Source organism: Onychomys torridus, chromosome 5 (assembly GCF_903995425.1).
Source record: "Onychomys torridus chromosome 5, mOncTor1.1, whole genome shotgun sequence".
In the NCBI taxonomy this organism is placed as follows: domain Eukaryota; kingdom Metazoa; phylum Chordata; class Mammalia; order Rodentia; family Cricetidae; genus Onychomys; species Onychomys torridus.
This window is the reverse complement of record NC_050447.1, coordinates 134,175,733-134,196,294: the sequence shown is the minus strand read 5'-3', so window position 1 is coordinate 134,196,294 and position 20,562 is coordinate 134,175,733. Positions and strand designations below refer to the sequence as shown.

The 20,562-nt window shown below is 38.1% G+C and overlaps 1 protein-coding gene across 1 annotated transcript; it reads left to right on the top strand.

The window, feature by feature from the left end:
* Positions 1–8,157: 8,157 nt before the first annotated feature.
* On the top strand, positions 8,158–19,579 carry LOC118584494 (testin-2-like). The gene is given in 8 exon segments (XM_036188782.1): positions 8,158–8,283; positions 8,570–8,692; positions 8,781–8,927; positions 9,118–9,159; positions 9,161–9,343; positions 18,322–18,484; positions 19,084–19,192; positions 19,480–19,579. Coding segments are annotated over 8 exon segments (993 nt in total).
* Positions 19,580–20,562: the final 983 nt, after the last annotated feature.

The window sequence follows — 20,562 nt, the reverse complement described above, 5'->3', positions numbered from 1 at the left end:
GGAGAAGCAGAGCAAGGAGAGGGAGGAAAATAATTGACATTATAAAAAAATTATGAGCTTATAAATGATTAAGGAATTTGGCAGACAGTTGAAAATATGCATGAGGTTAATACATGGGAAACTGTGAGCATTCCATAAAGAAATAATGCATTTATCTTAGATAAATAATTATGCAGGTGTTTTGAGAAATAGAAATTTTTAAGTGTACACTGGAGTCAGAGCAAGTCCATGCTCCTTTTTCTTTTTATCACGATTCCAAAATGTTTCTACTCCTTTTTATTCTTCATTGTTTTCTTCTTGAATCACATGGAGTCAGAGTAGAAAGAAGATATGACTAACAGCATCCCATATATGGTTCTTGTCAGAGGAATCAGAAGCATAGTATGAAGCAAGACTCAATACACTAAAGCCACAATTAGCAAGCAGTTTCTATGTTGGTATGTGGCCATTCACTGTTTGGTAGGCAAGATAGGCTTTCTGCTGAGACCTACACCAGATCAGGTTGTCTTTTCAGTTGTTGCCTCCTGCTCCTCCTTCTCCTCTTCCTCCTTTTTCTCTTCCTCCCCTCTTTTTTCTCCTCACTCTCCTCTCCTTCTTCCTTCTCTTCTTCCTCTTTCTTCTTCCATCTTCTCCAACACATTTCTAATGTGAAGGCTCTATGGCATCATACAACCTAGAGAAGACTTGAAACATCTGAAAGCTATAATGTCCTTCAGTTTTTCACACATATGACCCATGGATAAGATATACTCTTTACATTTTTGTATAGGAAACATGAAAGGGAAGATTATTCAAGTAGTTTATCTGAACATCCAGAAATGTCTCATCTGGTTTACAATCAAATGATGGATTGATAATTTTACCTTTATATAGTAACGGTAAGCAGTAAAGAAAGTAAATCTAAGCTGCTTAGAAAGTGGCTGCCCCGTGGGATCTCAACACAAGGCAAGTGCACTTAATATCAACTTTAAAAAAGAATCATTAATAATATAATAAATGCAATGTTGAATAACACACTGAATTTGTAATGATAACATTTATAATTAAGACAATTATTGAAATAAAATTAATAAATGAGATCACATTTTGCTTATACGTATTCTTGTAAATATTGAAGAGATGGGCATTTGCTTACTGAATTTTGGAGTGTACTTTAGATTATCTCTTTTGCACTGGACAGTTTCACTTCTAGAGAATAAATTAAAGTAATATTTACCCATTACCGTGTTTATGAAGATATGTGTTATAATGTTGTTTGGAAGTGAGTAATAAATGGCATAGCCCTCAACATGAACAAAGGTGCCTATTAAATGATTAAAGTTTTTGTCTAAGTTGAAGTGATATAAATCCATAAAAATACTTCCATAGAATAAAATTAAATATGAAATAGAAGCATTTGCACTATCTGATGGTCATGAGCTTTGTACCTACCTTGGTGGTAAGCACAGAACCCTATTCTCTTTAATGGAGTACCCATCCTCATTCTCAACACCACCCCCAGGGACACTGAGAGGATCTTGCAGTTCACTTGCATTGCATGGTTCATTGTAGGATGACTGAATCTTGAGATGTTTATTGGTTCTTTAATCTTGGTCAGGACCTTATGAATCCTGTAACTAATCAGGAACTTCATAGACCATACAATTTTTATTTATATCCTGCATGTTGCAAGGCTCTCTAAGGATGTACCTTTCATATGTCATCACTAGTGTTGGGGTGGCCTTCTCACTGATGTAACTACCTTTGTATCATTCCAGTTCTTTTTAATAACCCCTTATGCATCCTTCTCTGAAATGATGCCATTAAACTTAATGCTTTGCTAAGCTATGTTTAGTAGAATAGTTTTTGTCTGGTTTTTGGTGTCTATTAAGTAGAATTTTTTTTACAGACATCAGTAAAAAAAAATCATTAAATATCAGACTATCAGATTCAGAGGCAGAAGCTGAATTTTAGGACCTTCATACTCATCCCTACATCTAGTCTATCACTAGCTCAGCAGATTCAAATCTCAGATCATGAGGGCACCAAAATCAGTGAACCTTGATACTTGAAGTCAGTGGGGTTAAAGCCTGAAGGCTTGCCAATAACAATGTCTACATTTGATGAGGGTGCCTGCTTATCTAATATAACACTGGAAAAATAAAATAAAATATAGGTGGCCTACTGTTTAATAGAAAGTTATCCCATGATTCTCATTATAACACAGGTAGGAAAACTTTATTAAAGACTATTAAAATAGGTAGAGGGGTCCTTACTAGTAAGCCCAGAGGTGAGGGAAAGATTGCCCTCAGAGCCACATTGACAAAAGTAGGGGATGTTATAGCCAAAAAGCAGGTTGGAGCTCTGTACATGTAAACTCTCAAGACATCAAACATTTTCAATACAAAATAAATCCTTCCTTTGGACAGTATACACATGTGATTACATGAGGGGCAATTATGTAACTAAGAGACCTAAATCTTAAGTTATGTCTTTCATAGCTTCCACATTCCTATAGGAAGTAGTTCCTTGTAAGTTCTACTAAGTTAGTATATTTATTTGTAAACAAGTATTTTACTATCTAAATAATAGAATGTGAAGATTGTTAGAAGTATATTTAAAATAATCATAATTTCAAAATTTCTGAGAATTCCTAGAAATTCTGATTTATGTAAGTCACTGATGAATCTGAAGGCACAGCACCACAGGAATTTGAACACACTAAAATTAGCTTCCTTTCACTCTATATTGTAATTCTAAAATGAATTATTGTTGCTGAATAAATATACTTGTAAAGATTTAAATTAATGTTGTTGAAAGGACTCAGTTGTGTCCTTCAGGATCTTATTGCAAAGAGACCAGGTGAGCAGAGTTTACCTGGGGCATGGTGGTGGAGGAGGTGGAGGAAGAAGGGGAGGATCTTATCAGATATGGAGGGTTTGATATGCTAAACTGGCTTGTCAGGACTGTCGGCTCAAATGGCGAGATTCAAGGAAATGTGAGGCCAGAATAAGCACATGACTCTCAGAAGTCTGAATTGAGATGGTATGAGCACTATTTACCCAGTTTTGCATAGTAGTTTCAGTGACTTGCACTCATGTGATGTGTTCCTCCCTGACTTATGTTTCTTTTACTGTGTTTCATGCATTTATAAGTTTCTTGTTGTAAGTTTAGATTTTGTGTACATTGCATAGTGTAGGGGAGACAAGTACTAAACCTATTTTCACCAGAGATGGGGGAAGAAAACAAATGTTATAAAGCAATTAACAGACTAGGAAAACAGGCTGTTGCCATGGAATAAAACACTAATAGCCTTAGGCTACAGGTAAATAGTGACACATGCTTTGGGAGACACTTTATCTCTTAATGCTCCTACTTTTTCATGCTGTTATAAGTGCAATTATATTTCAACATGGCTATGGTTGGAGACAAATGCTTAACCCATAGAAGAAGGTAAATTCATGCACACAGAAAAGGCAATGCTGGATGGAAGGTTTGGGAGAATAAAGTAGAAGATTACTGATTACTGATTTCAATATCATTGAGATCTATGGTGAAGATAATTACATATCAGTGTTTTTTTCCTTAATGCCACTGAGCTGAGCACCCACCATGACTTAGATGGGAACTGTCATGTTATGAATATTTTACCACATGGAGAGTGATGGATCAGTTTAACCTCAAGCAAAAATTAGTACATAAGTGTGAGTGCATAATGATTCCACTTTTATCAAACAAGTCAAAATATGGTTTTAAAATGACATGAAATCACATGATAAATTAATTGAACAATTTCTATAATTAGTATATATTCATATAATTAGGAAAATTACAAACTTTATTGCATTTGGTACTGCGTTCTTTATTTCCTGAAATGTAGGAGCTGAGTTTACATACATACATTTAACCACTTCTGTTTTTATCTATCTAAAACCTCTTCAGTTCTCATTGTCTTAAATACTGGTATTAAAACTCATGAAGGTAAGTTTCTAGAATTAAATCTCAGAATGAATGTGGAGAAAAGCAAAAATCAAAATGCAGAGAGAAAAATGGAAGCTGTTTTCTGCACTTAGTACCCACGCTTTTTTGGAAATGACTCATATTTCATTACTTATTTGCTAAAGACAAGAAGGAGGAATAATTCCTGAGTGAGGAGACAGAGCAAAGTCACTCCAAATGCCAGGCAGTGTCAGGAGACCTGGTACATCATCTGTTCCTTTTCCCATCTAGGGTTGGGTTGACCTTCATCATGTCATTCCTGACTTGGGATGGTCTTCTGTTAAGACTCTAATGACATCCGTATTCTATCCAACACTGAAGTCAAAATGCTCTAGTATCTGTACACACAGGGTTCAACCTTAACTTAAACAAGAAACACTGCCTTAGAGTATACTGAGTGAGCCCATTCCAAGATATTTTCACCAAAATCACTTTTTCTAAAGTAAAATCAATGTTGGGCTAAAATTACATACAGAATTATCTGGAAACATTTTTACTGATAAGCCCTCCAAACACAATTGAGGATTCAAAGTCTCAAGGCTGCTTTGTCACATTACCTAACAGTAACATCCTACCAATTATCCCATGAGGGGATAGGATCAGCTGTGGATACATTCCTGGAATCCTGAGGCCTAGAGGGCCAGTTTACTCACTGACACATCCTGTTCCAAGCAGGAAAGGACTCCGGGGTGGGGCTTCCTAGGCAAAGACTCAGTCGTTAAAGTCTAAGGGAGAAGAAATAAGACAGACAGACAGACCTGTGGACCTCTGAATCTCAAGTCTGTGGAGGGCATCTAAGGAGCAGAAGACATCCCAGGTGAGCCCACTAGGTCAGTGAAGGTAGATCGGGGGAACTCACACTAGAGAACAGCCCTGGGTAGACCGGGAAAGTGGGATGATCCCTCAGGGATGACAACGTCTCTTCAACCTCTCCAACCATGGTGCAGGGGAGCCAGGGTGGGAGGAAGAGACAGCTAAGAGATAATCAGATCCCCCAAAATCCCCATTCTGTGCTAGTGCCTCCTGAGAAAAGCTGGGCCCGACCATAGAGGCATTCAGGTGTCCCCTGTTCACAAGCTCTGTGGCCTTCACTCCTTGTATCACTAGGCACCATTTTCTTGCCTGTGTTACACCCCTGGCCTGGCCATACCTGGAGTGTTGAGAGCCTGATCTTGAGAGTGGCCTGCCCTTGTGCTTCACCTGCACTGGTGTTTCTGGCTTCCAGTTCCTTGGCCATGTGACCTCTTTCCATATTTTAAAAGCGATTGTATAGTTTGAAGATACAGTCCCAAATGTAGGATAGAGGGACTAGTGGATGTTGTCCTTCCCTTATTCTTTAGGGAGGAAAGAAGTTTTTGTTCCAGAAGGGAAGTTCAAAAATACAGTGTATCTCCTGTTCTATGTTAGTCTGAAAGAGTGTGTTAAGTGTGCCCAAACTCCTGGAGTCACCTTTGTTTGTACTTGGGGTCAGATGTCATGTTAGAAAAGATTTGTTAGAGTGACCTCAGTGCTATTGTTCCAAATATTAAGCCAAGAATACCCCAAGTACTTCAAGCTTTAGACTTCTGAACCACAAGGGACATCAATCTGTTCTGGTTACAAAAGTTCACAGCATTCATACAATAAGCTAAGACTAAAGAAACAAAGAAAAATTTAAACAGTAAGATTCATTGTTGAGTAAGATGTTGCAAGGGCAAGTTGTTGAATATTGGAAGAGGCAATTACCTAATTACCTATTTAAGGAAACAGGAAATGCTTAAGGAAGACTTTGCCTGGTGGGCATAGGCACTTATCTCAAGTTAACCTGTGGGGTCCATTTTGAAGAGAGTATGTCAATTCTAAAATGTCTTATTGTTCCAGTAGGAGTTTCTTGTTTCTCATTTTGAGCATCTTCTGGAAAAGAGTATTTGATCCTAGATACGGATCACTGGTTTTTTTGGTGTTTAATCCCAGCACTCCAGAGACAGAGGAAGGCCGATCTCTGTGAATTCAAGGTCAGCCTAGTCTACAAAGCGAGTTCCAAGACAGCCAAAGCTACACAGAGAAACCCTGTCTCAAAAAACCAAAAGAAAAAAATTGGCATTTGAATTGGCCAAATATAGGGGGATTATTTTGTAGTCCTGGTTATACTTTGCTCTTGGATGTTTAGACCATGTAGGTGGTCACAGATTAATACCACATACATTTAAAGCCTACTGAGATTTCTTAGAGCTTACTCCTAGCTACTTAGGAGGAGCCCCTGAACCCTCTAGTTTTTCTGCTCTGCTGTGACCAGAATGGCTGGTCTCAATGGCCGGGACAGGGTCCTGCTGACCATGTGGCTTCCTTCAGAAGCACAGGGGATATGTCAATCTCCATTGACTATTCTCCCTGAAAGGTATTGTAGATGTAACCATCTTGTTAAATAAGAAACACAGAGCCAATTACAGAGTTAAAAGCCAAGAGGTTAGAGCAATAGCTGAGAGCTGAAAACCTTACCCTTCACTGCTGCTCTGTCTTTCCTCTCCACATGTAGCTACTGCAGGGTATACCCTGGTTCCAATAGCATGGCTGGAGTCACCATGTGCCCCTGAAGAGGACAGGTCCCATCTTCTCAGGGTCCTTGGCTGACAGGGATCATAACAGCCAAAATATTGAGTGTTTTCCCTGACTACCATGTCATTGTTGCTGTAGGCCCTGAAGCTTTGGAATTGCCCACTCAGGGCAGCTTTACCAGTATTGAAATTTTAGCTTTCCTGTTACACTAAGATAAATTTAGACAAAAAGTCAACAATTTTAAATGAATATTAATTTTGCTAAGACTTTATTCAAATGGTTAAAATCTAACAAAATTGGCAAAAATCATAAGTAATTGTGTTGATTATACATACTTTTTAATTTTTAAATCAAATTTTGTATGTATTACTATGAGCAACTAGTATCTTAAGAGAATTCCATTTATTTAAAGAAAAGTTTGATATCAGTGCATTAAATTTTGACCTTGGAAATTTTAATAACCTTTAATTATCCATTATCTTTCATCTGTAAATCTCATATACCACACACCTGACACATTTTCTCAGACTGTATCCCACCTGTCTTTAACCTTTCTTGGTATTCCTCTCATATTTGAGCCTTCTCAGTGAAAAATGTTTTATTGTATAAAATTTATTCTTATCTAAATAATTCTCTTTTCCTTTTCAATCTTTCAACCAAATACACCTCATTTTTTATGTTCTTGTTAACATGTCTCTTTCACCTACTGACTGGATCATTTTTATTTCATTTCTCTAAAGCTTGCATTTTACACCCTTTTTTCTTTATTTTTTAAAAAGTTTAAGTTAAAATATAATTATGTAGTTTTCTCTCTTCCCTTTCTCCTTCCCATATCCTTTCTCTCCAATGCCTCCTTTGCCTCCACTTACCCCCTCTCAAATTCATAGACTCTTCCTGTTTATTATTATGGTTACATATATTTCATAAATACATAAATACAATATTCTGGGCCCATTTCATGTTGCTTGTGTACACATGATTTCAAAGCTGAACCTAGAATTCTGGAACTGACTGACTCTCATGACCTCCCCTGCACTGGTGGGGATCTCAGCCATAGGATCTCGCTGAGGTGAAATGGACTTTTCAGTCACATTCCAAAGTAAAGGAACTAATGCATGTTGTCTTTCTAGATTGTCAACAGAGAATGTTTCCAAAAGATTTCTGAAGGGAATGTGCCAAGACATCTCCTGGTGCATTCAGGCCAAGAAAAAGACTTCTTGTGGCCCCCAACTCTCAGGGTTATATTTCTTCCTACTTGGGATCATATTCTGCACTAGTGAAATTTTGCTCATGTGACCTCAGTACCACTGGCACAAAACCTGGGCCAACTATGTCTTTAGTCTTTGCTTTAAGCTTCTAAACTATAAAGTGCATCCATACCCTGTGATAAGCTAAGTTCACAGTGGACACACAATCCAGTTCCTGTAGCCTGACCAGTTGTTCTTCATTTTAGTGGATAAACCAAATTCCTGTGTCTGCTCTAAGCCAACAAAATCTTTAACCTTTCTCATAGTACATTCTTAGGACAGTTCAACTAATTTTGTTGTACCATTATGGTTTTGATTTCTAGATAGAAATAAGAAGGCTTTTCTGAAGCATTGATGTAATTGGAATTTCATTTCTCCTTCTCTAGGTGTATGAGACATGATTGCTGTTCTCTTCTTAGCCATCCTCTGCTTGGAAGTTGACTCAACTGTTCCAACACTAGATCCCAGTTTGGATGTTGAATGGCATGAATGGAAGACAAAACATGGGAAAATATATAACACAGTTAGTAACAGGGAAATCCCCATTGACAATAGTCTTGACTTTGTGTATTTATGTATTATGGCCATACCATAGGTTCTAGAATCCAGCTCTATTCAAGGCTTAACCTAAAAACATACATCATGTGTATACTATATGACAAAATCTCTACTACTTCTGGGTGGTGTGGTTAATGGCTTACAGAAGAGTACAACCTTCTTTTGCCATTGTTCTTCATCAGAAGGTCCACAGAGTAAACTCAGGTTGGACTTGGAATAGAATAAAAGATCACAACTTATATTTTTTCCAGAATGAAGAAAGACTGAGAAGAGCAGTATGGGAGAAGAATTTTAAAATGATTGAGCTCCACAATTGGGAATACCTTGAAGGGAAGCATGACTTCACCATGGCAATGAATGCCTTTGGTGACTTGGTGAGTGTGACATGAACTACATAACAGAGTAGTTCTCCTCTTCAGTTCTTTATAAATACCCTCAATCATTTGTTGACTTTTCCTGAAGACCAATACAGAATTCAGGAAAATGATGACGGGCTTTCGAAAGCAGAGGATCAAGAAGAGGCACATATTCCAGGATCATCTGTTTCTTTCTGTCCCCAAATATGTGAATTGGAGAGAGCAAGGCTGTGTGACTCCTGTGAAGAATCAGGTATGGCAGTGTGATGTTCCCAACTTTCACTACTCACAGGAAGCTATGAAACAAATATCATCCTTGCTTTTTCAGACTGTGGAGCAACATGCAGTTCACTGGTTTATAAAAGTATTCTGATGTATGAATTGTTCACAAATATCTGTTATTAGACTTGTGAATGAATGACAGCTTCTTCTTTATCCCTAAGGGTCATTGTGCCTCTAGTTGGGCTTTTAGTGCAACTGGAGCCCTTGGAAGGACAAATGTTCAGGAAAACAGGGAGACTGGTCCCTCTGAGTGAACAGAACCTACTGGACTGCATGGGATGTAGTGTTACCCATGGCTGCAGTGGTGGCTTCATGCAGTATGCCTTCCAGTATGTTAAGGACAGTGGTGGCCTGGCAACCGAGGAGTCCTATCCTTACAAAGGACGAGTAAGTAAAACTCTTGTGCTCTTGCCATTCCAGCTCAGGCTGTGGAAAGCAGAACAATTACAGAGCAGTCTTCTCTCTTCAAACTCACATTGTTATTTTTATTTATTTTTTTTACTGTTAGAGAACTGTATGCATGCATATAATATATTTTCATCAAATCTATACCTTCCCTCTACCTCTAATTTCTCCTCTGTCACCCCCAAACACTTTTCCTTCCCTACTTTCTGGGATTTTTTTTTATTAAACCCATTAAGCACACAGAATACTGCATGTGTGTACAGGAGTATAGGACCATTTATTGGAGCATAACTAAACTCTCAGGGGCTACATCCCTAAAGGAAACCTACTCTTCTACAGCAGCTATCAATTACCAATAGCTTTACAGTTAGGGGTGGGACTTCGTGATCTTCCCCACTGTCCATGTTGGTATTTTGGCAGGGTGGATCTTGTGCAGATCATGTGTTTACAGTCACAACTCTGTAATTTCATGTGTGCAATGTCCCTGCCATGTCCTAACACATACTTTTTCATTACAGATGTTCACTATCTCTAGCTTTTATAATGTTTTAGAATGCTTCTGCAATGATACCTAAACCTGGGCTAGCATTCCAGATGAGAAAGAGCCTGATATAGTTGTCTTTCAGGGTCTGGATTGCCTCACTCAGAATTATTTCCACTTCTAACCAGTAGCCTATGAACTTCACAATTTCATTTTTTTTTATAACTGAATATATTCCACTGTGTATATGTACCAAGTCTTCCTTATCCACTTACAAGTTGATGGACATCTAGTCTGTTTCTATGTTCTGGCTACTATGGATAAAATAGCAACAAACATGAATGAGCAAGTACTTTAGCGCTAGGACATAGAACTCTTATGGTTATGTGTCCAAAACTGCTGTAGCTGACTGTAAGTTAAACCCATCTCTAGCTTTTTGAGGAAACTGCACTCTGATTTTCACAGTGTGTGATTTCCATGAGTGCTCCACTAATCAGCACTCCCACCAACAGTGAATAAGTATTCCCCTCTATCCACATTTGTACTATCCTATTTTACTCATTTGTTTTATTATCTTAACTATTCTGGCCAGAGCAAGATGAAATTTCAAAGCAGTTTTCAGTTTCTATTTACTTGATGACTAAGGATGTTGAACGTTCTAAAAAGGATTTATTGGCTATCTTAATTCTTCTTTCGAAGCCTCTGATTAGTTCTAATCCCCTCAGATTTAATTAGGTATTTATCTTCATGGTTTTTCTTTAATATTTGTATGTTCTGAATATTAATCACCTGTCAGATATATAACTGTTTTTAAAAAGTTCCCATGCTGCCTCTTTATTTGAATGTTGGTTTCCTTTCATGTTTGGAAGGGTTTTAGTTTCCTGAGGTCCTACGTGTGTCCATTATTGGTCTTTTTTCTTAAGACTAGATCATGTGAGGTGGGGCTGAAGAGATAGCTCAGCAGTGAAGAGTACTGGCTGCTTTTCCTGAGAACTCAGGTTTGATTCCCAGAACCCATGTGGCAGCTAGTAGCCAATTATAAATCTGAGATCACATGCTCTCTACAAGCCTCAGCCACGCATGTGGTGCATAGACATACATGTAGGCAAAACTAGAATACACAACAAATAATAAAATAAAAAACTTTCAAAAGAAATAGAAAAAAGATGAGATCATGTTTATTCATTGAATTTTTACATAATACTATTAAAAACATCTGATTCATTTAAGATAAAATCCACTTACACAGAGTTTTAAATGATATATTATTTAAAAATACAGATTATAAACATAGAAGGAAAACATTATTTTACTATAGTATGGAAACCTGAAGGTCCCTATCTTCCCAAAGCACAAAGCAAAGGAGTGAGTTTTGTGGGGACATACTGGATACACAATCAGACATTTTCCCACATTGGCTTTCACTTTCCTCTGACATCCGTACTTCGTTCCAAGTAAAATTTATTGAAGACATCCATTCATTCTACCTTATGAAGATGGTGATCAACAATTCCATGCATTTGGCAATATTTTTCTCTAATTTGTAAAATGCTTTCTTGTTTGGTTTGGTTCTGAGACAGCATCTTACTATGCAGCCTCAGCTGGCAATGAACTTAGTTCATTCACAACCCAGGCTGGCTGTGAACTCACAGAGCTCTCTGCTCTTTCTTACCAATAGCATAGTCTGAGAAAGAAACTCATTGTATGTCTAGGAGCTCTCTGACCCTTGGCACACTAATGACAGAGAGAAATTATCTGTATAAGGGTTTGGGAATGTGCAATTTCTTAAGAGGTTTGAGCTTTTTGTTGTTTGTTTCCATATATTTTTCTACTCTTATTTCCTTGTCTTTGTTCCCACTAGTGATCTATTAACAAAACCTTCTATTCCCTGTAAACACAGTTTAATGATTGTATAGTATCTTTGTATGTGGTTGCCCCTAATACAAACTTAGCACAAGAAGCACTCTGGATCCTTAGAGGTTCTTGCATGCTCTTTGGGTCCCCACCGTCATTTGCTGAAAATTCACATTGGAGTCTTGTTTCATGGACCAAGCTCTCCTATCTATGCCAGCCTTTGCCTCCCAAGAGCTAGGACTAAAGGCATGCATAACCATGCCAGGCTCATAAAATGTTTTCTTGCAGATATTCAAGATAGCCTTTCTTTAGCAGAAAGGAGTGAATCATAGAACCCCTACCTCATATGTGAGTGCTTTTCTCATCCTACTCCAAAGTAAAGATCAATTGCATTTGCAGTACAGTAATTAAGTTCTCCTGGGTCACAAATCATTCATAGAACAAGATATTAATGATGCCTTGCTAATATAGAGTGGATGTGTAACAGCAGCAGGCAGAGACCTACAGAGGTTGTACCCATAAACTGTTGTAATCCCAGAATCCTATCTATAGACAATGAGACAAGAACCCCTGGCCCAAAGAGTTCAGCACTTCAGCCAACATTTATTGCAAATAAAAAGAAAAAAATGGCTCCTGAGACTAGAAGGATTACAGGAGAAGATCTTACTTGAGTGTCAAGGGCTGTATTTTTAAATGGTTATAGAATGAAGAGAATAATCTTGGTTAAGAAATAAAAAGAAAGTTGTGGTCCCAATGGCAGAATTGTGCCTGAAACTGGAACTCTGTCATGAATTTGTATAGTTTTCTAAAAGACACCAAGAGAGGGAACCTATAGAACATCTGCAGAGGAGCTCTGACCCACAGAGCATCTGACTTGACATTGGAGTATCCAGGTGGTTGAGGTCTCCATTCCATAACTACCTAGCTTCCCTGACTCCTGTCTCCAGCTCATCAGTCCTGATGCAGCAACAAATTATCTATAACCCTTTGCTAACTGGATAGCATGTAGTTGTTCTAGTTTAAACTAACCAATTGTGCTTAGATGTCAGGAATTCTTCAGTATGGGCTCCATAATGAAATTTTAATGTGTAACTTCAGACCAAAGAACATACCACATTCTTTACAATTATAGGTTGTCACTCCACTATATTATCTGACTTGTCCTAAGACTTTAGTATCAAGTAAATGATTTGTCACATTCCTTACATTGGTAAGGTTTCTCTCCTGAATGGATCCTGTAAGGGGTTTTAAGGTGTGACCCACACTTAAAAGACTTGTCACATTCTTTACATTTCTGTGGTTTCTCTTCAGGATGAAATCTGTCATGTGAACTTGAGCTCCTGAAGCATTTTCTACAGTTTCTACATTTGTGTGGTTTCTCTCCACTATAGATTCTTTGCTCCAGAAGTCTTTGTGTAGAGTCAACAGACTTAACACATTCTTAATGTTTGTGTCCTTTCTTTCCAGTGTGAATTCTTAGATTCTGACTAATGTTGGCACACAAGTTTAAACATTTGTCACGGTCTTTATATTTCTAAGTTCCTTTCCAGTGCGTATGCTTTTTTTATTTTTTATTTTTTGAGCTGAGGACCGAACCCAGGGCATATGTTTTTATATCTATTGGGTTTGGGGATTCAATGGAGGCATTCCTGTGGTTACTACATTTGTATTTGTTACAGATTTCTATAGTGTTTTATTGTTTTATAAAATGTATGATTGGAAAATCCATGAAACACTTTTCTGTCTTCATTCTGTTTATGATTCCTCTTGAATACTCACATGCTGATGGATAATATCCTTTGAATCTTGATCCAAGACCTTCTCATATTTAATTACATAGCCAGACTACTGTAATTCTCCAACAACACATGCTATAAGCCCTCTGAGCAGAGTCCAGACACTCCCACTGCTCCTGGGAGAAGTCCTCAACCATATCCCCAACATCAACAAACCCTGGGACACATTTTCCTGAGAGGCAGCCATTTCTCTCTTATTGCTCCTCTCTGACTCTCTTAGGAATAATGACCGACTTTTTCTCACACTGGTACCTTTGCTCCTTGGACTCTCTGTTAATACAAGTGAGCAGGCCTGGCTAATCAGTGTGAGATCTGGGTTCCAAATCCCTGACTGCTGCTCCCAATATGCTTCTCCAAATGGTGACTTTCCTGGGATATTCCACAGGGTTCCTGCTCTGCAGTGAGTTTTCAAGTCCCTATGAGAACCCTGGCCCATTTCCTCTGTCAGCCTGGGTTCCACACCATACTGCTTCACAAGGTCCCCCTGGAAACGGTGAGGTTTCCTGTCCTGCTTGTCCTTGGGTCCTCAGCACCTTTTCTAAATTGTTGCTACTAGGAATCAACTTCAGAAAGTCCTTCCCTATGTGTCTAACTTGAAGTGTTTCCTTACTTTCTCCTCTAACAACTCTGAGCTATCACGTCTTATGATGAGGTCTTTGGTCCATCTGGAGATGGGTTTTGTGCAGGGTGAGAGATGATGATCTAATTTAATTCTTTTATGTATAGCTATCCAGTCTGAGCAGAACCATTTGTTGAGGATTCTGTCTTTTTTCCAGCTGGTATTGTCAGCTTCTTTGGGTAAGAAAGGAGGTTTATATGTGGTCTAGTCCATTGTTATATATGTCAGTTTTGGTGCCATTATGATGCTGTTCTCATAACTGTATCTCTGTGATAAGATTTAAATCAAGAATGATGACAGTTCCAACTGTGTTTTTATTGCTCAAAATTGTGTGGCTGTCCAGTTTTTTGTTTGTGTTTGTTTTGTGTGTATGAATGCTTCCATAGGAATTTTAAGACTTTTTTCAATTTATTTGTAGAGTTGAATTGGAGTTTGATAGGGGTGGCATTGAGTCTGTAGAATGCTTTTGGCAGAATAGACAGTTTCACAATGTTAACCCTACCTGTCCTGATGAGCATGGGAGCAGGCTGTGTCTGTTCATTTTCCAGTGTCTTCTTCAACCGCTTAAATTTTTCATCATATAAATCTTCACTTGCTTGGTTAGATTTATTCCAAAACATTTTTGGACAATTGTAAATGCCATTGTCCTCCTTTCCTTCTCAATGTGTTTGTTGTTAGTGTATAGGTGGTGTATAAATCAGAACAAACTGATAGTTGTGCTCTGACTTTGTATCTTGATACATTGCTAAATGTGTTTATCAGCTATAGGGATTTTCTGGTAGAGTCTTCTCAGGCTTGGGTGTTTAGGATAACAACATCTGCAAATGAGGATACTTTGCTGGTTCCACGCCCTTGTCCATTTGTTTTCATCGTCTTCTCTTGTCTTATGGCACTAGCTGAGACTTAAATGAAATGAGGAGTTGGATCCTGGGAAATATTAACAGGATTGAAAATTCTTTAGTCAAATTAACTAACAGAAAATGAGAAAAGGCCAAAATTTTTAAAATTAGGTATGGAAAGGGAGCTATTACAGTACACTGGAGGAATTCGATGGGTCAAAGTCTATGCATTAAAATTTTTATATTCTTTTGCACTGGAAAACATAAAAGAAATGTCTGGGTTTCTGAACGCATGTGGCAGATCAAAGTTAAATCAAGATGAAGTAAATAATTTATGTGAACCTACAACAACTGACATTGATTCTGTAATTTAAAATTTCTTAGCCATAAAGAAGCCCAGGGCCAAATGGATTCAGCACAGAATTTTATCATTCCTTCCACAGAGAACTAACACCAATTCTCTTCAAATTACCCTATAAAGTAAAATGGAAGGAACACTTCCAATTATTTTATGAAGCCAACAGTACCCCAATACCAAAACCAGACAAAGACTAATAGGCTAATCTCTCTAATAAATTTAGAAGCAAAAATTCTCATCACAATCCTGGCAAACTAAATTCTAAAATATATCCAAATTATCATACACCATAATCAAGTCAGCTTCATCCCATATATGTGGGGTTTGTAGTTGGATAGCTTCAACCTGGAGAGAAGCTCTCCAACTACAGGGGTTGGTTCATATATTTAAATTAATAAGTGTTGTCTTATAGCTCTGGCTAGAACTTCAAGTACTATATTGAATAAGTAGGGGGAGAGGGAACAGCCTTGCCTTGTTCCTGATTTTAGTGGTATTGCTTTGAGTTTCTCTCCATTTAATTTGATGTTGGCTGTTGGCTTGCTGTAGATTGCCTTTATTATGTTTAGGTATGTTCCCTGTATTCCTGATCGCTCCAAGACTTTTATCATGAAGGGGTGTTGGATTTTGTCAAATGCCTTTTCTGCATCTAGTGAGATGATCATGTGATTTTTTTTCCTTGAGTTTGTTTATATGGTGTATTATATTAACGGACTTTCGTATGTTGAACCACCCTTGCATCCCTGGGATGAAGCCTGCTTGATCATGGTGGATAATTGTTTTGATGTGTTCTTGGAGTCTGTTTGCCAGAATTTTATTGAGTATTTTTGCATCAATGTTCATTAGGGAGATCAGTCTGTAGTTCTCTTTCTTTGTTGCATCTTTGTTTGGTTTAGGAATCAGGGTAATTGTAGCCTCATAGAAGGAGTTTGGTAATATACCTTCAGCTTCTATTGTGTGGAACAATTTAAAGAGTATTGGTATTGTCTTCTTTGAAGATCTGGTAGAATTCTGCAGTGAAACCATCAGGTCCAGGGCTTTAACAAGTATGGTTGTGGCTTTAACAAAAGGCATCTTCTGAAGCCAGGACAATATGGCACCATCCCTGAAGTGAGTGGCCTTTGCAATCTGGAAAATGTACCATGCCCTTTTCTTTGAAGGCAGCTGAACAGGCAGTGGGCCAATGGCTTCTGAGGTGCAGTGGAACAGCATATGAAACAGTTATTCTTGAAGAATAACTAAGCTCACCCCTCTCAATAGTAGACTGGCATTGAATAGAGGGATGTAAAGAAGAACAGGATGCCAAGATAAAGCCACATACACATACACAGCCAAGAAGAATGGACAGCTGAATTTAAAAAAAAATCAATCATTTCTAGAATTTAAAATCCTGAATCATGACATGACACTAATGGAATTCAGGTGTTTCTGGTACATGGACTGCTCTCACCAAATGTGAGGTTGAACTGTTGACCTTGCATATATCCTAGTTCACAAATTGGTCTGTCAGATACGCTAAGCCTATAGGCTGAAGATGATGCCCCAACACTGCAGAGAAACCTCAGGTGACTGTCCAAGCAGCTGGCTGTTTCTGTCAACTCACTTTTTTTGGGGGGGAAGCTGTTTGCATGCACTTCCTGCTTTTATTTTTTATTAGGTAGTATTATTTCCTTCTTGGGTCACTGAGGGAGTTGAAGATCAGTTAGTTATAGTTATAGTTTTCCTTGTTAAGAATTTCAGAAAAGAAACTAACTAGAGGTGTAAGTGTATAAATTTGAAAGATGTTATAAGACAGTTCTGTTAGTAATATAAATTAGGATAGAAAGTGAATCAGGTACATTTTAGACTTACCAAAATAGGATAGATAATGGAATTATTTTCTCTGAATTTGTCAAATACAAATGGACTAGACATTTATTAGGTATTTATTGCTTGTATATATGGTATATAGTTTTTCTTGTATTAGTAATAATTTTTTTCTTTTCATTAAAATAGAAAAGGTGAAATATGGTGATATTTTATTTGTACTGAAATGTGATTTTATTTGTATGTTAATAAAGTTGCCTTGGGGTCAGAGCAAGCCATAGCAGAAGCTGGGCAGTGGTGGTGCACGCCTTTAATCCCAGCACTTGGGAGGCAGAGCTAGGCAGGATCTCTGTGTGTTCAGGGATACAGCCAGCATGGCGACACATGCCTTTTATCTCAATACCAACCATAGAAGACCTGGAGGTCTGCACAGACAGGCAGTGATGAAGAGGTCATGTGGCTGGGTTTACAACCAATGAGAAAGCAGAATAGAAAATCTATAAAAAAGAAAAAACACACAGAAGTAGCTCTCAGGCAGAGAGGAAAGACAGAGCAGCAGTGAAGGGTAAGGTTTCAGCTCTCAACTATTGCTCTGACCTCTTGGCTTTTAACTCTGAAAAAAAATAATAAATTAATAAGTGTAATTCACCATAGACTCAAGGACAGAAACTACATGATCATTTTATTAAATTCAGGAAAGACCTCTAATAAAATCCAACATTGCTCCATGATAAGATACCTGGAGAGGACATAGCTGAATGTGCTACAAGCCTACAGTCAACATCAGGATAGATGAAGAGAACCTCAATGCATTTCTCTGACATTCCCGTTAAAGTAGTAGAATTTATCTATCAACCATCACTGTTGTCATGACAATATTAGCCTTTGTATGGTTATTTGATGGGGTGCTTTCCCAGGACCCCTTCTTGCTGCTGTGAACATAGAGAACAGGAAAGCCACTCTACACAGTACAGATCTCTTCACTGTGAATATTTGTTATGAACAAAGAAGACTTATGGAGTGTCATTGAACACAAGTGAGCTAATTTTCAGCCCCAAATTTCCCAGTAGAATTTCACTTCCTGGAATGTTTTATAAGAGTACAGATTTGGGGATCCTCATTCACAATGGGCTGAATTCTGTGGTTCTAGCTTATGTTCTCTGGGACGTATACGACAATGAATGAATTTCTTTCTCCTTAATTTTGAAAGGGTAGAAAGTGCAGGAACCATACTGAGAATTCCGCTGCTAATGTCAGAGACTTTGTGCAAATCCCAGGACATGAGGAAGCCCTTATGAAGGCAGTGGCTAAGGTGGGGCCCATCTCTGTTGCAGTTGATGCCAGCCATACTTCCTTCCAGTTCTATGAGAGTGGTAAGTATCTTCCTTCTGGAATCCATGCATAAAAGTTGTACTGCCATCATGGAAAATCAATTTTGTGATGTCTTTCTTATATAATTTTAATGTAAATGTTTCCATTTGTGGGTTTTACATTCTATATGAGGAATTTTATATAAATTTTCCTATTTCGCATTACTTAAATATAATTCCATGAATGAGAGTTGGTTAATGTTTTTTAAATTAGCCTAATGTTCCATGTGGTATAGTTTACTTGAATTTTCTCCAGCTGTTTGACCTTTAAGATTTTAACCAGATATTTCATTTATGTAGATAATTCTTATAAGGGACCTTTCAGTTCTATTAACTTTGTTTTCTGTGCTTGGACTGACTTACAAGTAAGTCAGTAAGATTTGTATGCATCCAAGGTACCAATTTACCAAAGGATTTATGCTAAATTTTGTTTCTGGTACATTTACCGGAGAGCTTACAGCCTTGGCCCTGATAACAATGAAGCCTCTTGCTTAGTCTCGCCTGGTTTGTATGTCATTCCAGTGAACTTAGAAATTCTTCTCTTATTGTTGGTGACACGGTCACTGGATCCTCTCACCCTGTCTTTGGTTTTATTTTTTTAGGCATCTATTATGAGCCACAGTGTAGAAGGGTTCACCTAAATCATGCTGTCTTGGTGGTTGGCTATGATGAAGAATCAGACGGCAACAGTTACTGGCTGGTCAAGAACAGGTATAAATTTCAGAAAACATTTATGTCTGAAATTCAAAGGAAACTTCTACAGTCAATATTTAGACAGGAGCACCAGCAGTCCTGTACCACTTGTAGGTGGAAGACATCCTTCCTGTCCTTTCTCTGAAGTGATTTTTAGAGTCCTGTGTGATTCAACTATTGGTATCCAGGAAATGAATCTTTTCTGAATCTTTTTATTTAGGGTGGTTTCTGGCTTGATAAACTGTTGTAATGATCCTGCTGTGCTGTGTTCTTTCTATTTAATGGTGCACCTGTTCTTCTTCCAGCTGGGGTGAAGAGTGGGGCATGAAGGGCTACATAAAGATGGCCAAAGACTGGAACAACAACTGTGGGATTGCTTCCTATGCCACATATCCCATTGTGTGAGCTGCTGGCTGGTAAGAAGAAAGGAATGGGCTGGAGACAGTGTGTACTGAGGAGGGCCTTCCCCTTCACAGCCCCTGCTGTGTGGAGAATGACACCTGAGTCACTGGGGATACATCCATGCTTAATGGGAATTAAATTCATAAATATTAGTGCCATAAACAGCTTTGTAGTAATGACTCTCTTATAAAAATCTGAATTTTCATTTTAAAAAGAATGTACAAATTTGCATATTCAAAAATAAAGCTCAATTTCCAAATAATATTGGGACTTCTTTTTATAATTCATCCTTTAATTCAACCCAAGAACATAATTTTGTGTGTGCGTGTGTGTGTGTGTGTGTGTGTGTGTGAGAGAGAGAGAGAGAGAGAGAGAGAGAGAAAGACAGACAGACAGACAGACAGAGACAGAGAAGGAGGGAGGGGGAAGGAGAGGGAGAAAGAGAGATTTTCAGTTAATAATGATGCAGAAGGAAGAAAGGAAATCAGTGTGTCCATACAGAAATTTATGATGTTGTCCACTAGATTGAGTATTCCCATTCTGTAAGAACAGGTCATGTTGGTGCCTGAGCATCCTTTGTGATAAGGGACACCATCAGTGGCCTCCTTGAGTGAAATGCTCCTGTCTGGCCAGGGCTTTAGAGCTCAGTAAAGCGCCCATTTTGCCTTGCTATAGTCTACGAAATGAGAGTGTTCCTTGTCATATACAGAGGAAGAAGTAGTATACTTTGTGCAACAAATCAGATGATGAAATTATTCAATGCTTTTTATGTGGAATAAGAAATAATGGCTCTATATACAACATTCTGACAATTTGTGGAAAAATAAGGAGGAAATGCTACCGTTATAAGATTGGCTGAATTACAAGAAAAATTCAAATCCCAGCCTAAGAGGGTTAAAGTAAGGGTACTGATTGGTAAGGGATGGGATTCTGTAACTGGGATAGAGATGTGTAAGAAGACCCTATTGAAGCTGTGGACTCAGATT